The 22,016-nt window shown below is 35.2% G+C and overlaps 1 protein-coding gene across 3 annotated transcripts in view; it reads left to right on the top strand.

Annotated features, from left to right (window-relative positions):
- The window catches only part of LOC136840123 (uncharacterized), a 697,102-nt gene extending 683,327 nt beyond the window's left edge, over positions 1-13,775 (top strand). For all 3 annotated transcript variants that reach the window (XM_067106519.1, XM_067106520.1, XM_067106521.1), the window contains one exon: positions 12,298-13,775. In XM_067106519.1, the coding sequence (XP_066962620.1) occupies positions 12,298-12,559 (262 nt within the window). In that variant the 3' untranslated portion in view covers positions 12,560-13,775. The remainder of the gene's footprint in view (positions 1-12,297) is intronic.
- Positions 13,776-22,016: the final 8,241 nt, after the last annotated feature.

The following is a 22,016-nucleotide window of genomic DNA, read 5'->3' as shown; positions in this document are numbered from 1 at the left end:
AGCGTCATTACACCTACCTCGGGAGCGTAAAGTATGCGATAGCAGAATGCAATGCCAGAAGGGCGTAATTAAGCGTTCCTGTTGGAATTTGGGACACATAAGATAAACAAACGATGCGGAATGAATTCGTGCGTTGCAGAAAATGAATAAGCCATTTGTTTAAGGAGTGTGTCTTTGCATTTAAATGTTGCGATAGCCGCTACCGCCTGCTTCAGCCTGCGAACACAGCCGGCCAGCAGGCTTTACTTCTCTCTCTCTCTCTCTCTCTCTCTCTCTCTCTCTCTCTCTCTCTCTCTCTCTCTCTCTCTCTCTCTCTCTCTTTGTCATAACTTATTTTTCGTCTTGCAGAGGAGCGATTACGTGTGTGTTCAAATTACCCACGGGCGAGTGTTATATATATTTACTGTAACTAGGTGTGGTTGGGCCTACCAAGTGCATATACGTGTATTCGGGCACAAGACTGTATTCTGTCCTTGCTGCATTTATAGTTACAGGAAATATATATATATATATATATATATATATATATATATATATATATATATATATATATATATATATATATATATATATATATATATATATATATATTAATTACACGACTTTGTATTCTCTCACTTGCTGGATTTATAGTTATAGGAAATATACGAGTATATATATATATATATATATATATATATATATATATATATATATATATATATATATATATATATACTCTATATATATAATATATATAAATATATATATATATATATATATATATATATATTACTTTTTAAATTCCTTGTAAACTTAAATTCATGGACAGAAATTCGTTTGTGTTTGTAAAAGTTCCGTGCGAAGATTACCAAAAGGGGAATAATTGTGCCAACTAAACTTGTAAGATAGAGAAAACTAGCTGATGGCGTTAATCGGCGTCTTTCCTTAGGTAAGATTAATACATCGTTGGAAATATAGCAGATGTGCAAGATGTGAGATTCCAAGTGTTCGAGAGCTTGAGCAACCACATATAATTGAGCTGCAGCTTTTTCAACAGCGTATAATTATTTAGCAAGAATTCGAGTGCTGAAACAAAACTTCGAGTAGTGAAACAAAACTTCCGCTTCTTCACTTCTCTTTTGTCTACATCGTAAAAAGAAAAATAAATATTAGATCAATTTCTTTGGCAAGACTCGATTACTGCTTTGTTCTCAGATGGAACTGTCACACCAGGGGGTCAGTTCTTACATGCTCACTCGATGGTGTCTTGAGAAAGCTTAAAGGGATTACTTGGACTGACGTCAAAAGGTCTTTGTAGTAATAAAAACATTGTCCACAATTAAAGTTGTTAATAACAGTTTTATTTTTCCAAATGTCGACTTGTAATGGACCTTTTACAATATATATATATGCGTGCGTGCGTGCGTGCATGTATGTATGTTTATAAAATACATAGAATAACAGGCAGGAATAGGCAAAGAGAGCGATAGTTATGTGTCTAATGTCACTGCATATTTGTTTTGATTAGCTTTTCGATGTTTTCATTTATAATAAATCGTACTTTTTTGCATTGCATTTAAACTTCTTAAAGGGGTAATGAGCATTAGTGTATTAATTCAGTAATACCACAAACGGAGATCCTCGCAATTAAGGAAAATAATTTTTTCTAACGTCTAAAACTTGATGGATAAGGGAAGAATTGTAGACTCAAGTTATGAGAGTATCGTAAATTATTTCCCCTTTTATATATGCAATCGTCGTAAAGGTTTTATTAAGAATGGTTCAAGGAAGGAGCATTTATAAAAAACAAATCAGTTTCATTCCACCGAAGTCAACAGTTGTACTGTATATCAGTACCGAACAATTGTTCGTCTTTATTCGTTGGTGAGAAACCCGATTCCTAAGTTAGAACAGCAAAGTACAGCAGTCTACCACTAGATGTCTCTCCAGCAACGAGATATTGTAATGTCTCCGAATATATAGAGGCAACATTATGGAGCATTGATCCCCCAGCATATGACTCATCTTGCGAGGATGTAATCGCCCTGAGGTCACTATTATAAACTAGCCCCCTCTCCCGGGATACAGGAACCCGAACGGCAGTTAACTATCTAAGGAAGCTCTGGGGCAACGTATGTGACCGTAATCAGAGGTCGACATATGTAAACTATGGATCCTAGTTGGCTGGGTCCACCTCCAGGAGCGCAAACTCGACCAATTCAAACAGCAAACAGTGTTTCACCCAACAGTCCCGATGTCAGTATTGATTCTCTCTTGCCCAGCTGGGCAGATTGGACTAGCAATTATTCATGCGTTCCGATGGATGCTTTATGTAGTGACTCGTGAAATGGGACAAGACGAGATGCTGATGCTGCGCTCGACTTTGTTTATTTTCCTGTTCTGGATCTAAGACTGCTTCTCTCTTGGGCGAGATGTGGAAATTAATCATTGCTCTCTCTCTCTCTCTCTCTCTCTCTCTCTCTCTCTCTCTCTCTCTCTCTCTAAAACTGGTTGTGAGAGCTATGTGCTAATAATCTCTTATAACGAAAATGTGTATATGTTATGAGAAGGGTTGATAATCAGGACTGCTTTTTCTTCCTTCCAACCTTTAATAAGCTCAGTAATTCTTCGGTTTCTATGTTCTCACCCAAAAGGTTTCCTTATGACAGAGCAGATCTGGATTTTTTGATGTCAGTGTCAGTCTAAAATGCAAATGTAAATGGCACCAAAATAAACTTGGGTAAGAGAATGTTCACATGAAAAACCTACAATATTACATGTGGTATTTCCTCAATACCTGTCAAATTCTTGTGAGTTGTTACTGTATTTTTATTGCAATAAGAAATGGGTCCACAGTTTGGAAGGAAAATTTACTGGCGTATATTCACGAAAGAAATGTGGAACCCGACGTGTATAAATGGAAAACGAGGTGGAATCGAATGATACGCCTGTAGAGGTTTTGGTAACTAGCTGATAGGGAAAAAGAAAGTAGAGGGGTGGATGTCGTGGAACTGCTGTCATGAAAAGACAAGGGAAGACTTTCGGGAGAATAGAAGAAAGAGATGAAAACGGAAAGCATAAAAAGGGAATAGGAAAAGAGGATCTTAGAATATCTTGAGTTGGTTGAAAAAGATAGGAAGAAAAATTTTGTCAGTGAATAAGAACCAATAAATAAATAAATAAAAACACGCAAAACTGATATCATGGTAACAAGGGTAAGGGACGCATGATCTTTTTAATGATGTAAAAAACATAAGCAGAATGTGTTAGCAAAATTTATTTGAAAAAAAGCTGCAATGAAGACATATTGAACCGACTGTGTAACGCTATTACAGCTAAAATATGATATTTCAGATAGAATAAATAAACATATAATTTCAGATAGAATAAATAAACATATAGCATTGTAAGCAATGCAGGAATTTCTGGAAAAGATTTAGACTTTGCATTATAATGAAGATGACAGCCGAAGAACTAGCAAAACCTGAAGGGCATTGGAATCGTGGAAATGCATATGATATTCCAAGAGATTTCTTGCTTTGCAGTGGGGATAGTCTCCAGTTCATTAGTGCATATTTGCTTGAAGGGATGTCGCCGTAGGAAAATTGCAGTACACTGGTATAGAGGAGGCTGCGCAACATTCGCAGACATCCAAATCTTTTATGTATAATTCATATTGCGATATTTATATATATATTTACATATATATATATATATATATATATATATATATATATATGTATGTATGTATGTATGTATGTATGTATGTATGTATGTATGTATATATATATATGTATGTATGTATGTATGTATGTATGTATGTATGTATGTGTGAGATAAAAATTCATAAACAGCTACGTGTTTCAAACGCGCCAATCGGGCGTCATGGTCGTGTGGGTTGATGCTGACGCTAACTACAAACACTTGCATTCGAAGGGTATATATAGGGCAGAGTCGGCATCAACTTATAAGCCCAATGGTAAGAGAACTCGTCACTGAAGTCGGGGCAGTTGCTGCTGGTGGTTCGAATCCATCAGTTGTCCAGTTATTTTTCCCATTCGGTATTATTTCCGAGGTGAAGCGAATTGGATGTTAAACAACACGTGTAGCTTAATTTCTTTAATATAAAAATGTCATAGCGATGTGATAAAAACTCATATATTCATATATATATATATATATATATATATATATATATATATATATATATATATATATATATATTGTGTGTATATATATACAGATATGTATATATATACAGTACTAGCTCACCAATCTGGCACTGCCCAGAAAAACTGAATGACAACTGGTAAACTCTCCTCTCTCTCTCTCTCTCTCTCTCTCTCTCTCTCTCTCTCTCTCTCTCTCTCTCTCTCTCTCTCTCTCTCCTGTTAGATAGTTGCTTCAGTTACATTTGCCATGCATTTTGACATTTTATATTTCACCCCTTCTCGCCCTCATTCCTATCTGTCATTTTTGCATTTATTTTTTCTCCCCCTTCCTATCTAGGTGAACTTGGACCTAAAAGGCATCAGGGAGTGTCACCATTCATCTCAGCGACCTCGAAAACTAAGGCTTAGATACTACTATCTGTGGTTTTTGGTTATTTTTACATGTCACCCCATTCCCACCCCCCCCCCTTTGGTGCCAGTGATGTCTTACCCTACAGTACTCTTTTCAGGTAGTAAGCAGTATGGATACCCAAAAATGAGATATGATACATTCGTAGAGTTTACTTAGTTACTAAGTGTATAGGCAGAACTAGCCCCATTTCGGGGAAGCCCTTCCTACCCCCACCCCCTTTGGTGCCCTTTGGTGCTAGTGGTGTCTTACACCCACAGTATTCTTTTCCAGATAGTAAGTCATTGTATACCAAGTTGGAGACACATAAACACACACACACATCCATATATATATATATATATATATATATATATATATATATATATGTGTGTATATATATATATGTGTGTGTGTGTGTGTGTGTGTGTGTGTGTGTGTGCGTTTGTGCGTTTTACGTGTTGTGTAAGTTTAAATTCAAGTATAGTGGAACTATTTCGTGAGTAACTTCTCTCAGATTTTCATCAGTTTCATCGCCAGATGTATACCTGGTAAAGAGCAGTCTTCGTAATCAGGAGATTCCAGCTGTTCAATCTGATTACTTTCTGTTTTTTCCCATTAAGAACAGAGGATGTGACTTTCCCTATCTCGTCCTTCCTGAGTTCATTCCAAAACTCGACTGAAATTACGGAATGATTAATTGATATTGCTGGGGTAGGAAAGGGTTTTTTTTACATAAATATTTGGTGGTTGTTTTGGTTTCACAACAGGGGATACCTTTCTCAAGAACTTTTCTGTTTGTCGTAGATATAAATTGCCTGTTACACTTTGATTGTCGAAATTATTTCCCCATTTTCCTTAAAAATGTAAAGTCTATTTTAATGATTTAAAATTCTTTTTGTTTTATTTATCGAAGGGATTATATAAATATTCTGTAATACACAGTACTTTGCAACGTTTTTCGAGACACTTTCCCCCCAAAAATGTGAAGTTTCTCTTCACATTATTACGTAATCAGCGACCTTAACAATCTCTCTCTCTCTCTCTCTCTCTCTCTCTCTCTCTCTCTCTTTATATATATGTATATACATCTATATATATATATATACATCTCTCTCTCTCTCTCTCTAGATCTCTATATCTCTCTCTATCTCTCTCTCTATCTCTCTCTCTCTATATATATCTCTCTTTATATATATATATATATATATATAATATATTATATATATATATATATATATAATATGTATACACGTATAAGAACAAAAATATATTTTCGTTTCATTTTCATTAAAAGAAACCATCTCTTATCATAAAAGTCTCATCGGCTCTCCCAAGTGAGCGCACCGGGATCCAGACTCAGTGAATTCCTCCTCCACTTAGAGAGAAAAGTTTTTAAAAACCCAAAGATGTTCCAGGAACTTCGTTTTGGCCAAGCTTTTGAGAAGGAGACTTTAGAGATATTCTTGATTAATGTCTCTCTCTCTCTCTCTCTCTCTCTCTCTCTCTCTCTCTCTCTCTCTCTCTCTCTCTCTCTCTCTCTCTCTCTCTCTCTCTCTCTCTCAGAACTTTGATTCATGGCCTGTGTGCATGAGGCACACAGGGGAAATTTTATTTTTGTTCTCTGTTCGTCGATCTGATATATTATTTGGGAGGGGTCATTTGTTCTTATCATTTCCTTTTTTCTAATTTTTTTTGTCCCAGAACGGTAATAATTTGGTACTGAATTATAGTTTTTCAACCACACTGGCCTCTAGACTATTATTATTATTATTATTATTATTATTATTATTATTATTATTATTATTATTATTATTATTATTATTACAAGGTAGACTTTCAAAGGGCTCACCCAAAGGATTTATTCGTGAAAGAAAATTAAATATAAATCTAGGCAGTATTAGAGAATTTAAACAGCTGATTGAGATGAGAAAAGAGAAAATAGGTTAAAATACAAGGTAGAAGGCATTGAAGTTATGGCTGAAGGAACGCTACCAAGATCCGCTCATTAGTAATCTACAGCGTACCATAAAAGACATTCTTAGCTGCTTTCACCTACAAGGATCAGAGGTCTCTTATATTCACTTCGTAATGACTAATAAATTCAAATTCTTTGTGCTTCGGTTTTTGAGCTTGAGTGCAACTTCTTTTCTGATTCGTCAACTTGTACGGTAGTATCCCACCTGTTCATTCCCAGGGAAGTTTTATAAACTCTACGGTGACTGCTACCCACATTTCACTTACTATAATCTTGCACAAGTCATTTCTCTACCTCTGTCGTTCCTTTGCGAATGCCAGAAACCTCACTGTGATGGTTGGTGGTTAGGAAGATGAACAGTAACACCCATTCGATCTTGCGGAGTCGACCAAAAATGCGCGCACACCATAATCAGTGACATTAGATGGAACCGTTCATTGATTCCAAATCGTTATTTACAGTTATTATTTCTCTTTCCTTCTAATCTTATCATTTTTAGAATTTCCTTCTAGGCGAGACGTAATACCTGCCGCACCATCCTCTTCTCTGGCGTCTGATAGCATCTTTCCGCAAAACTGCAGACAAAGAAGCCAACAACCGAGTGATTTATTTTTCACAATTCGTGTCCGAAATTATCAAAACTGGTGGCCGAGATTAAGCAGATTAAGTTTGAGCTTGCGCGATATCAGTGGAGCGAAAATTCGTACCTTCTGTTGTGCGTAAATTTATGCAAAAAATATTTACTGGCTACCTGTTGTAAAGTTTGGCCTGAAAAATTCCTAGCACCAAGGCACCTATTCACCACTAGAACAATACAAGATTTATTCTAAGAATTTTTCACAGAATACATTCCATCTATTTTGGTAACCTCCTATTTCCTACGTCTTTGTCCTTACTGATATACACCCCCCCACCCCCAACCCACCTCCTCAGGAACAAGTATACTTCACAGAGAAATCATGAGCGGTAAAGGCTAGGTCCTTCGCCAAGATCGTGGGTTGGTGTCAGTAAAAGTAAGAAGCCAGAAACCTTTGCCTGGCCCTTCGGTTTGCTTGTGTATCAACAATTCTCATCCGCATATTTATCATGTTTTTCTTACCTTTATTCATGATACATCGATAGAAATACACAGACTTAAGTAAGTATGCAAACAATATTTATGTACATCTACCCAGATCTCACGTATGCAAAGTATTCGATACTCATCAACACTGTGCTTGTCTTTTATCCATTTCTTTGTCCATCTTTCAATGTGATCTGTGTATTGTACGCATAAAAAGCGTCCATACAATTCATGTACACACTCGCGCGCGCGAGCGCACAGGCGTGCACACCAACGGCGTCTGTGATTGTCAAGGGTTGGGTAACCTTTCGATCCTGCTAAGGCGACTAAGTTGCTAGCACACCATAAGCAGTAATGCTCTTAGGAGCCATTCAACCGGAAAATGCTCTTTATGAATACCGCATACCAGGGAATTTTCCCCATGGAAAGCTGAATTTTCTTTTGTGCGTGGGACTAGTCTGGCATTAGTCGTAATATTATTACTAAATATGAATTCTCTTTCTGTTTCTTTTCCAAGTTTTAGATTCGGCGTAAGTGATCTTTAATATCTGGACACAGAATTGTGTACCAGTCAGTCATTCAAGTGTAGATATATCACATTATTTCATAACACAAAATACTAAACTTACTCCCCTTCTGCTTTAACATTAGCCACTACTCCAAAGTCCTCCCGCAAACTTTCCTTATCGTCCCCATTAAAAGCTACTTTCCGGAGTTCGTAAGCCTGTGAGTCACCCTTCTGAATACCAAGTACCCGGTATCTGTAAACGTTTTGCTTTTCCTTGATAAGGAACGTCGCAAAGTATCGTAAAATTCTCATATAGGGCTAAGACGGATTTAGGGACTTAGGTTCCTTACGTATAGTTCATGCAAATACGTCTCTACATGTGTATGTATTTGTATGTAAATGTATTGTTTTATTGTACAAATGCACGTCAGTATCAGAGAGACATCAAGAGAGACGTGCCTGCATCAGAAGCGCACAAACAAACAAAAGCAAAGCGCCGAGCGAATTAATGCGAGCGATAAAATCGCTCGAACTCACAGTGAACAATAAAATTCTAAAGCGAAAAATTGCTTTTCGAAATACGATTGATTAAATAGTGTTATTATATCCTGCATTCGCTCTGCAGTACTTTCGAACGGGGTAGGTGTCTGGGGCAGTTAAGTGGAACGCGCATGTATCAGGCGGAGTTTTCGTGTCTGATATTATTAATATTGATAATGAAATCATTGGGTTTTGTGCATGCTAGTCAGTCGACTGCTGTAGGCAGGAATTGGGGTGGAGAAGGGCCTCCTAAACACTTGCTGTGATTAGAATGGTTAAATGCGTCTAGAGAAAAGCACATATAGTTGGAAAAAATTACGTTGATTGAAATTTATTTTATTATTATTATTATATTTCATTATTATTATTATTATTATTATTATTATTATTATTAATTCTGATTTCATTAAAGATTAATTATCTTATAAACTGAACTTTAAATTTGACCAATGAGTTCAGGGTGCGGTGATAATCAGAGATGAAACACAATACTTAATTTGGAATATTGATGGGATTGCATTATTTAATATAATTCTCAGATGGAATTCAATTATTCCATTTAAAAGACTTTTCAAAGTAAAATTATGAAAAGTCTGTGCTAATTTTCACTTTCCGAGATATGTACAAGTCTTTTGCGAGAAAGGTAAGGAATAGGCAGTAAGTCAATATTACTAAAAAAAAATCAAAACTAGACCAGAAATTTGTTTTTGTGAGCCAGTTCACAAGGAGTATATCCACAACAGCATTACCTCAAAAATCTTACTCTTTATCATTAATTTCGTCGACCATGGCCATGAATGGCATTTTAAGTCTCATCAGTTCAATCCAGATCCAAATATTATACGCTACGTTGAATGGAATGTGCTTTTCACCTTACATCAAGTGCTCATTATCGTACCCAAGTGTCAACTGTTCTTTATGATTTTAGACCTACTTTTGCAGGGAGACTGGATGTAAAATTCGATTATTTTGCCGCTGGCGAGAAACCAGCAAGACGCTAGAACTAATTTTTGAGATTTGTTAATTATTTTTCTTCAAGGTACATCTGTACACGTGCAGTACAAAGTCTTTGAGTATGTGTGTGTGTGTGTGTGTTGCATATGAATGCTGTGTGTTTATACTTAAAAAGAATGTTAAATTTACGTATGATTCTAATATAAGCATCAGTTTAATATTTCCTATGACCCAAAGAGGTTACCACGTTTCGTTATCTTTCTGATATTGTCACTGAAAGATTTCCATTGAAAAACTACTCTTATTTATTAATCGAAAATATCCTGTTTTACTGAGGTAGGTGTAGTGAGCCAAAGTGGCATTCTTGTTCCTGTCATAGAAATTTTGACTTCATATAGAACGTATGTGGCTCTATACAGATTATTAGGCTTTCGAAAAAAATTTACTTTCTTGCGAAAAATGCTTAACTATATTAATGAGCTTTAGGTAGAAAACGCTTTTATAGATAAATGTCGCGCGTCACAAGTAAAAGATGTTGCTCCCTTGTCCATATACTGCTAAATACATAGAAAATATATTCTTTCTCTTGCATGGGGTTTGCTGGTAACTATGGAATTCGCAATTACTGCATGTGTTTGTATACAATTGTGTAACCCTTTCGGAAGGAATAAGTATTATATAGTTAGATGTCTTCTATAGTTTCAGAGAGAAATTGGGAAGGTTATGTAGCGCGATCATTTAATTTTTCTGTATTTGCTAATAGTTATCTCTTGTTAGTAATACATTACGTTCTTCCCGTCTAATACTGCCTTTCAATCTCTATGCTGACATTGCATAATTATTTCCAGTAAAAATATGGATATATCTGTGTGTTCTTTCCACGCCAGTTTGTAAATTTCACTCTCAGTTTACATATGACTTTCCAACGACTAAAATATCATTGGAATTACCTCGCAAGGAATCTATTAATCCACACGATGTATTTAAAGAATCGCTGCAAAAGCAGTCTTAATGGCGTTCGTTTTCCGTAGCTCATTCATCAGAAAACGCTGCGTGTCATTTAACGAAGTCATCTTCTTCTCCCCACCGTCATTCGCCTTTGCGATGTGTGTACTTTTCATTATCTTGAAGTATTACATTAAGCACAAAAACAAAAAAGGGATTGGTGGCATAAAATATAACAAGCATGCCAATTTTCCTCGCTTGCGTAACCAGTGTGCAGGATTTGTCATCACTAATGAAATTGTTTCCCATGCGTTGTTTTATTTTCCAGCCCACGTTGTTTCATCGTTGCGTCACTTCTCAAAAACTTGTTTTTATGAAGTTAAGGAGGCCTAAAAAGAATTCATATTCATGAAAATACATATTTTTATGTTTAAGATATTTTCGAAATAAGGTTGTGAGAATCAAGATATTAAAATTGAGTGCCACTACCTCTGGAGTGTCTTTGTATCATAATGTACATTTTTAGAAACTTGTGAGTTTTACTTGATGTCTCTGTATACCCTTTTGGGGAAGCTTTTGTGATTGTGACCAGATCTCTAATTTTAAGTGTGTGGAAGGAACGTCTGCGATCACTATTTTGTATCTTAATGTTCAGTGTCTGGAAGAGCCTTTCGCGACCTTTACGCTGAAGTACCTTGTCCTTTAAACCTTAAAATTGTTGCCATGAGATTGGGCAACATTCGTGACAAAATGTCAAGTCTATTAAATTACGTTTTTAGGATATCGTAAACAGAATATTCTTTTTCTATTTACAACATGTCCCTGACTAAATACAAATGACAACTAAGCAGCTGCCTTCACAGCTAGTTCCCTTCATTAATAACTTTTCTGTCAATTTCGGGATTCCAAATTTTTTTACGTATATTCTTTGCTTATTTATACGTAGCAAGTGCAAGCAATGAGTTAATGACGTAACATTTATGACTGGTCTATTGATGAGGTTTTTAGTAGCGAAAACCAGCTGTAAGGTTGTGAATTTTTTTTTATACAGAGGATCATCATTGAGTCAGCAATTAGAGGACAAATGTAGTAATGGCTGCCCAGGAAAATTTGGCTTTTTCGTTTGAGAAAAAACGAACTCATTATCAGATTCAATATTAGACCCGTATTCCGCGTTCGTCATTTGTGAAATGCTTTAACTTAGTAATGCATTGATGAAATTTATGGCTTCTTAAGGGTAATTCTTTCAAGGGAAGGTGGGGGGGGGGACATATAGCGTACCTTGACGGCACAATGTGAACAGCCCTCTGGCTCCCAGTTGCATTGCTTTCTGTCTTTAAATTTTATTCGTTCCCTTACTTGGCTGTCCAACTTCTTACATTTTGTTTTACACCAACTTCTCATTTAGGAAGAAATTCTTTGGGCGAACCGTATGACAGTCAAGAATAGGGACTCGCTGTTTTAGTTAAACTACTGTAAACTAGTAATAATGATAGTATTAATGTATAATAATAATAATCATAATTTTTTCTGTCTGTGGGGGTTTTACGAAAGACAACTGATTGGACCAGAGGAAATATCTGTTTTGTCATTTTTTTTTTTTTCAGTTTTAATCCATATTACATTTGTACCCTGATTTTCAGGAAGAAAAATATTTTAATAATTAGATATTACGGATTTTTTACAAATCAGTTCATTTTTACAGGACTCATTCTTATGTGATACATTATGAAAATATGTCGCAATAATGTTTTTCTCTTTTTCCAGTTCTTCTGAGGGATGCTTGGAGGCCTGCCTACCAGACATCTCATACCAGCGCCACATCGCCCGGGGCACGACCCTGAGGCCCACCTTCGTCATGGGCAGGGCGCTGAGACCCCTGGTCAGCCCGAATCCGCCGCGCCTGTCGCACGCGGTCCACGAACTGCTGCACACCCTGACCAACAGTCCAGACTACCAACAGCACAAGAAGAAGCTCTCCATGACCAACCGCCGCTCGCTCTCCCTCGAGAACCTCGCCCTTACTTGACCATCTACACCGCCTCCGAGATTTAGCATCTTGTTGGGTGTCATGTATAAATAGATCAGTGTCAAACACGCTACACGAGAGGCTCACCTCGAAACCTTCCTGTTCATCTTCCTCACGGGGCACGCGGGTGTAGCAGCCGTTGATCATCACACTGTACTTGATGTGTACCTCTGAATCGGTGTACTGTACACACACAGACACACAAACACAAACACGCACACAGACGAGTATGTCAGGTCTATGTATATGTCATGTTTTGTAGCCTCCTCGTGTGTGTGACTTCCTCTCTGGCATGAAGCGAAAAACGTGGTTGCCGTTTTCTCCCTTCAGGACAAACTGTGAGTTCATATGGCGACAGTGCCTTCAAAGAGCGCGCGAAGCTGACCAGGATGAGGATGGTGAAGGTGACAGCGATGATCATATCAGTTGAATATGGACTGATTTTTTTTTTCTATTTTCGTCTCTGTTAATGACGTCCAACATTCTTGTCCTGACAAGAAAAAAACTTAAGAACAAGTATAAAACAAGGAGGGTAAGGGCTACGTTGAAGGAATTGTTTTTCGTGGTGCATGTGATCTGTGTAAAGCGATGAGCTGTCGAGGATCGAAACATGCGCAACGTTTTATTTATTTTTCAAAGACCATTCTTTAGCTATACAAGACTTTTAATGAGCGTAACTAACTTTCTCGTCGCCAAAGGCCACACTCCTTTAAATACGTGGGACAGTAAGGACAAGAAATGTTCTTTTCATCTTCTATTCATTCTTCTGAAAAAAAAATAGATTTTTAAAGGTTGCATCACTGAAATCATTCAGTCATACATTAATAATATTTCAAAGATTACATAGTTTCATAAATAGACTAACGTGTACATAAGAGTAAATACTACATATAAACGATGCATATTTATAAATCTGCAGGATTAGAGCAGTTTCGATTACTGGAAGAGCCTTCTGAAGGAAAGATCTGCGAGATATATTGATGACGTGTACAATTTTTTAAACGCACAAGTGTCAACAGAGACGCCAATTTCCTGATATACCCAGCCAACATTTTTTTGACCAAGTCAAGGAAAACGAACCGCGATTTACTTTGAATAATGAAAACCCCTTTGGTATGTTAGGGTAATGAATAAGACAGTTTTGTAACTGTGGCCGTACTGGTTAGCGCAAATATTTGAAATATTAAAAAGAAAAACTTTAAACACTTCAAAAAAATGGATAGGAGTAACCACCCTTTAAAATTCTGTGGTATGGTACATTTACATATGTGCACATGTAACCACATGCATAAAGTACGACTTCATGTTCTGTACATAATTCGTGGGCAATATATAAATGAACATAGTATTATATATATATATATATATATATATATATATATATATATGTATGTATGTATATTATATATATAATATATATACTGTTTATATATATATGATTATATATTATATATATTATAAAATCCTAGTTCTGGTATATTCACTGTATACGTATGCATGAAACTATATCATTTCCCCACTGAAAATCAATTGTCCAGCATTCCACATTCGCATCATGTTAACTGAGCATGGTCTTCAAGGTACCATACGGCCATTTTAAGCAATAATATAATGTTGGTTTTCTCCTTTTCTCGAGGTCTGAAAGGAAGTTACGATATTGTCAAGGGAGTCAGGAAGTTCAGGGTCCATTTATAAGACATCCGCCTCTTATTTTTCATACCTTTTTGATCACCAAACGATGAAGGGATTTCAGTGTCTAGTACCATCTGTAATATCTTTAACTCAGACTTTAATTTTTCTTACTCTACCAAGCACTGACTGGAATTCATAATATCTCAGATCCATTTTAATATACTTGACTGAGACTTCGAATTTTTCAGTTTACTGACCAGTGAAGGGGCTTTAGAATGCCACCGTTTTATTTACAGTATTTCTCGCTTCTTAGCAACGGAGAATGTTTTAAATCGCGTTGCAGTATACCTGACTCTGATTCCAAATTTCCCACCCCACTCAGCAGTGGAAGAACTTCAAGATGTCTCGGTTTATGTTGTAATATCAAGAGCCCTCAGACTACCAAATTTCTAACTTCCCTGAGCATTAAAGGAACTTCAGAATGCCTCGTATTCAGTAGAATTACCCCAGACTTTCATACTTAAAATTTCTCACTTCGCTGAACAATGAAAATGGTTTAGTATTTCAAATTTCCAGTGGCAACCGCGCTCCACGTTAGGAGGTGTCATATATTTTTGCCCATCAGGCTGTGAAAAGGCTTTTTAGAAATTGATAATTTGCCTTTGTAATATCTCATATACACTTACTTCTCAGTGCCTCCCGTTTCATCCAGAAATGATGGACGTTTTTTCTTTTTGTTAAAGGTTTTCACAGCTATCGTTCGACCGTGTGATGTTTGGGCTTGAGTGCTTCAGTTTCCCTTGGTAAAACTGTCACATATCAGACTTTATATTGTTACCTTTTTGCGTTGCCAGGTAGTGAATCGTTTCCATTTGAACTACAGAGCTTCTCGAACCCCTTCAGTGCTGTAGGTAGACATAAGTTTTCGGAAGTCGCAGGACCCTGCCGAAGAACATCCTGACCCATCAGTACTTCAAACTATGTCTTCCTTTCACAATTTGCAGATCGAGAAGGACATTTTATATATCACTTCCAAGAGCCTTTTAATAGGCAGTTTTATAACTTTCGCCATAGATTCAGTTCCAAGGAAAATAAGCAAAAGCAAAAGGGTTTCCTCCTTGCTGGTGTCTGCCATTTACTTTTGTTCCTCATGACAGACTGACCTTTTCATAAATGAAAAGTACCGTACTCACGAAAATTTATTTTGAGTCATTTCATATGTAAAATTTCCACCCGGAGATGATCTCAAAAGTACCATTGATGAAGAAATTACTTTGCTTTCATGTATACATATCATAAATCGTAAACATCATCTATAACTGTGATTGTTTTAAAAAAAATCTGAGCGTGATTTTGCATCGTCGGCGAAGAACAAGTTGGCCTCATATGCTAATGTGATCTCTCCCAAACCAACAGCTATAAATCGCAGGTTTCTCAAGGCGAGTAAATTGTGCAGAAGGGCAAGTCGCTTGGGTCTGTTGCTAGAGCGACATGTTTCTTTGTCGCCCTCTACCGCGCTGGACAGAACATCACGGGGAAGTTTTAGCCTCCTCAAGTGCGTTGAAGGAAAAAAAAAAAAACACGAGACAACGATGTGAAATTGGTCGTAGTATACCGCATATCATGCTTATCATATATGGACATATCATAACCATATCACTACACATAAAAATACCAATGGAAACTCATTTACGAAAATACAACCGAAGACTTTATATAGTCTGTGAGGTATATGAGGTTCATAAGGTCTCGGAGTACACTGAGAAGGCCTCGGAACCGTTTTCTATACGACCACCCCAATTTCTTTACTGGTGCTGGCGGTGGCTTACTACAGTTGCCAAAGCATTTAATGTGATTTTTTTTTTCTAGTGCGCGATATACAACAGACTGCCTACTGTAGAACGAGATGAGACACGTCATAGACGCGGAGCGAAAGCTCTGTTATGTACAGTCCTACTGAGAGGCCTTCCTTCCGCTATTTTTATCGCATGTTTCTAAGAAATACTCTTATCTTCTTGGCGAAGTCAGTGCCGAGGAAAATCGTCAGTCATCCATGAAAATCACTTCAGTCAGTTGACGTTTATAGACTTACTACGTAAGCAAAGAACGATGTTGGAATTCCAGAAGCTGCATTGATCATTACGGAACTAAAACTATCGTCAGTGTAGGTATGAGAATCAGTCCTAAATTTTTTCAGTTAGTCTTTTTCTTATCCAGAATCTAGACAAGTGAAAACCGCGATCCATTGAAGACGAATGCAATCGACCTTTGGTTTCAAAGCTCTCTTTGCTAACAAAACAAACTCGTTGCTACAAAAGAACTAAAATCCGCATCACGTGATTTCAGAATAATCCTGAAACCTTTCATTTTTATTCTTATTTCATAGTTTTCCCAAAATATGAGATAGAGAGAATGGTGTAAGTTATAGAGTCCGCATCTTTCTACCGTTATATGTTTCGTAAAAAAAAAAATAAACTTAGCATCTACGTAGGCTTTGAATAGAAAAATAATTTCCAAAGAAGAAAAAAAAAGAGATAATCTTCTCTACCGCCTTCAAAGAAGCTTTTTACTGTGTTGGCTGCTGTATGATGACTGAGTAGTCGTGTAAATATATGAATACATTTATATATAGAGGTAGCGTCGTAGTGTTTGGGACGTAGTTATCGTAAATACGCACACGCCGACTGTTCCTCCTTCCTAAACATATCACGCCCTTATTAATAAAAAAAATAAATAAATAAATAAACTTGTCATTGTTATAATAGGTAAATAAAAGGCTACAGTATTCGTGCCACAGCATAAATGTATTGGTTAAATGTCAAGACGAAAGATATGTGGAACAGAGATCATAGGACAAGTCGCATATCTTTAATCCCTTTCCGCCCCCACCCCCAGCTCCCTTTCCACCCCACCCCCAACTCCATTCACATGCCCCCGCCCCTGACGACCTCCCTGTACATAGCCCTTTATCGTATGCATAGGTACTTGTAAGCGATACGCTATATTGCACGATGAAGACACGAGGAAAATCACATTCAACGCACATAATTGTTTGCGCGCCTGCGCTCTCCTCTTTAGGCTTGTAAGTTAAGTGAGCATCAAGACTTCATGAAAGGCGGTGTCTCCTTTCAGCACCACGCTGCCAAACTTCACGCTTAGTTGTCAATTGTTTTATGCAAGATTTTTGCATTACGCTTAGTCGTTAAAGTTTTTAACACCGCTGTGTTTATTTTATTTATTTATTTATTTATTTATTTATTTATTTTGCTTTTTCTTGGTTGAAATCACTCAAATTCATCAAGGTTTACAGCCTCAGTTTTTTATTGATGCAACATTGAAATTACTCAAAACCTTCCAACTAGCCTTTTTTTTTTTTTTTGGTGCTTCTTGGTGCAAAGATGAAACAATACAGGTTAGCCAACCTTTGCACCAAGTAGCGTTTTCATTTTATGCAAAACTAGAAAAAAAAACTCAAGTTCCCAATTTCATTTTCTGTATCGGTACGAAATTTAAGTCTTACATTTTCGTCAAACGGGTGACGTCACGGGAGCCCGAAGTGCGCCCCTTTGATTCCGCCGAATTTTGGCGACAAGATGCTGAACGACGTCAAATAAGGTTTACAGTGACATCGTCTTGACTATGGTTGTTTTATTCCTTTAATTTGTATAGTTTGCGTGAAGATTTTTTATGCTTTGTCTTTGTTTTTTTTATTATTTGTACATCTTGTAAATAATGTTTCCGTAGATGGCTGGTGTTGTTGTGTGCTCTCTGAAGCTTTGCTCCTTTTATGTGCTCACATGTATTCACACAGTTGCAGCAGCAGCGTTAAATGCTTGTACATACGTGTTGGTGTAGGTGTATATGTGCGCATAAAAGTTGAACATGTGCGTGTGCCCAACACACATATAGACAAGTGCACAAAAATAAGGCTTACATGCATTTATATATACATAAATACATATATATATATATATATATATATATATATATATATATATATATATATATATATATATATATATATATATATATATATAATCTCTGTATGCTGATGATAGTGTTTATGTGTGTATGCCGAGTATATACATCTTCCATCTCGTGTATGTGTTTTCAAGACCATATGTATGTTTACACGCTGATAAATCGCCTTGTACCTTAATATCATTTCGTATTTTTCACGATAAAGAGCTAGAAGGCATTATTTGTGTAAATTCCTATTATTCATCCTTTCAGCATTTATCTATTCGTTTCTGTAATTCATTTCCTTCAGCAACTTCAGCGTTCCTTTCGTCAAACAGGGGAAAAGATGGTTAGACATGCATGACATTCTTGCTTTACAGGTGTTATTTTGGACCATTCATGCACGATAACTGTTATATGGGCGTGAACACCATTCGTTATTCATCCCTAAATAAATAAAGGCAAAAATGAATAACGTCATTCATTGGTTTCCGCCGCGTAGCCAATGATGAGAGCGTAAAAAAATATCGGGTCGGTGAAGGAGAGAACTGTACATATCCTTAGCTTAGAGTAACTAATATATTACTTGTTAACACGAAATAAAAATTTTTAATCATTAGCACTGTTTATATGCACTGCTCTGGAAGTCTATCGGAAAAAGCCCGATTGGTTATGAATGTATAAATAAAAAAACATTATTCGAGTTGATGGTTAGTCACTGTTATATGATTATACAATTATGTTCCTGGGTTGACACATTGCCGTTAAGATACATATGCATGTAGTATGTATGCGTGTATTTTATGTAACTAATAATGGCCGTATTATGAATCTGTTTAGCATCGCTGCACAGTAGGAATCACTGTCGAACATTTTGAGAAAACTTCCATCTTCATTCTTGTTTTCGTTAGTGATTTAATTACCTCATGTACTAGTATATTCATCTGCATACATATGTACGTGCATTGATTATATATATATATATATATATATATATATATATATATATATATATATATATATATATATATATATATATATATATATATATATATATATATATATATATATATATATATATATATATATATATACATATATATATATATATATTACATTTTCAGTTATTTCAGGCAAATCTAAGTATTCCATATACATTGAAGTTCACTAACGATTATATATATATATTATATATATATAATATATATATATATATATATATATATATATATATATATTGTATATATGTATATGTATTTACAAGTATATTTATATATACATTATATATATATGCATATATATAATATATATATATATATATATATATATATATATATATATATATATATATATATATATATATATATATATATATATATATAATGAAATATATATAATTTTGTCTTATCTGCAGATATGAATGTATAGATTAGTTGAACATGTAAAGATGCTTTAAAAATAAGAACCCTTTGTATCCTTTGGTGTCTGCTGGATTCGGAAACACATATCTAAATAAATAATCTTGGTAAGTGTTTTTTATCCAAATGCCTTAATTTGCATATAGAGAAAAAAGAAGAAAGAATCTTTTTATTTGTGTTTGTGAGAATTGTCACTCTCCAGCTTGATGTTAAATCTCCTTTGTGGATTTATATATTTTGCGTCGTACAGATGGACACTGTAATCTTCGCTTGTTCCATGAGACTGTATGCACGCAATGACTAATACTTACTAATAATAAGTTACGTTTTCACACACACATGTAATTAAACTTATTCATGTATAAGTATAATTGTGCAGGTGACATTATGTATTCGTATGAACTTACGAACATATTCTTAGTAATTATGATGATAACGAACTATTTTTATGCACACAAACATAAATACACCCTTACATGTATACTTATGATATTGTAAGTAAAATGATACGTACATGTAAGATCATATGTTGTATTAATTTAGTTGTGATTGTGAATCCGTTGACTAAACGGAGTTAATTTGTTTGTTACTGTGGTTAGTATTATGTTCTCTTTTATATATATATATATATATATATATATATATATATATATATATATATATATATATATATATATATATTATATACATATATATATATATATATATATATATATATATATATATATATATATATAAAATGTTACTCATATGTTTGTCGAATTTTTTAAAGATTTTTATTGATACAGTATTAAGATATGTCAAGGTTCCTACAATTCTCCCCCCGTAGCTCTGAACACTTGTTTTTAATATATGTTACTATTAAAGCACGTTCATACGTAACAACACGGACACAAAGGCACTTGAAAGTAAACACAAAAATACATATCCAGATGCATAGAGTGATGTTAAATAATTCCCTTTGCCAAAGCTAACATGAACGTTGATATTATATTTATATATATATATATATATATATATATATATATATATATATATATATATATATATATATATATATATATATATATATATATATATATATATATATATATATATATATATATATATATATAAAGCATTCTGTCTGAGTGTTTCCTTAATAGTGACGTTCTCACTTCCGCTGTTATTTGAAATGATAATAATTAAAGTTTTTGTGTTTTGTGTTTTGGAGAGAAACACATAACTGTAGGTAATTATATTTTGTGGTGAGGATAAGTTTCGTTACCCTGTGTAATATTTGTATTTTATTTAAGAATTAATGGTTAGTGCTGATTTCATGAAAAGCACACGAGGATGGTTTGATGGTAAAAATAAGTATTTTAAGGGAATTTTGTTTTTAGATATATTTTTGTGTGTAGCTTGAATCAATTATTTCTTTTTTACAGATTATGTAAATTGGGGTTTTGCCTTCTAAAAGAATCGGTTTGATTTATTTGAAACCAATTCCGAGTATCATGTATGTGTCCTTCAGAAAGACAGTTCCTTTGTCAGTTCTTAATTCTACCATTTTCATCAAATATCTAAACTCGTCTTTGTAAAGCAAGTTTTTTTTTTTTTTAAATAATTGCACGTTGCTCATATTTCATGTATCACTTTCGTTTCCGTCTGTGTAAATTTTTCTTTAGGATAAGACATGAAGACAACGTCTTTATAAGTATAATTATGCTGCTTTTCTCGAAGAATTTTGTATTTTTGTATTTTCTGTGACAGTAAAATTAGTTTCCTGGAACCAACTAGCTATTGAAATGAAAGTCATTATTTTGCTTGAACTACGAGAAGCGGAATCATTATTTTCATGTCAAAGTGGCACATTCCTCTGATTTTCTTCATTTTGTTCCATTGCGTCTATAAGCTAACCTCCTAGAGGGTTAAGGTGTGTATATTGAATCCCCCTCCCCCAAATATTTAACTAATCGCTGGTACCCAATAATTGTCTCATTGCCTTCCAGTATAGGCTAAAATGAATATATTGTGTATTTTTCGCAATAAAGTAATCAAATACAGGGTCAAATAAGTGACTTTATGTTGTAGATGTTGTTAAAAGTAACAATCCAGATGTTGCAGACGAAAGACTCTCAATTGGCACTTATAGCGGGAGAGCTAGGCCCACTGACCCTGCAACAGCGTTATCATCACGCGGAGAAAGACGTAACAGCCAAAAGAATCGTGTAGTCACAAGATAGGAAAAGATAAAATTATCAACTGTTGTTGTATGCCTATAGCATATAGAGTAAAAAAAAATAATATGACAAGGACTTCTGTGCACTTAGAACCCATAGAGGAATATCATTTCGAGGCGTTTCTGGTTGTACGAGATAAACGAAAAACGTAGAGGATCGAAGGAATTCTAAATTGTTCTACGCAAAGCGACCTTTGAATACTTCATCGTAATCTGTTATTGAGCT

Source organism: Macrobrachium rosenbergii, chromosome 7 (genome assembly GCF_040412425.1).
Source record: "Macrobrachium rosenbergii isolate ZJJX-2024 chromosome 7, ASM4041242v1, whole genome shotgun sequence".
Taxonomy (NCBI): domain Eukaryota; kingdom Metazoa; phylum Arthropoda; class Malacostraca; order Decapoda; family Palaemonidae; genus Macrobrachium; species Macrobrachium rosenbergii.
Note: the sequence above shows the minus strand (reverse complement) of the source record. Positions and strands in the feature narration are given on the sequence as shown.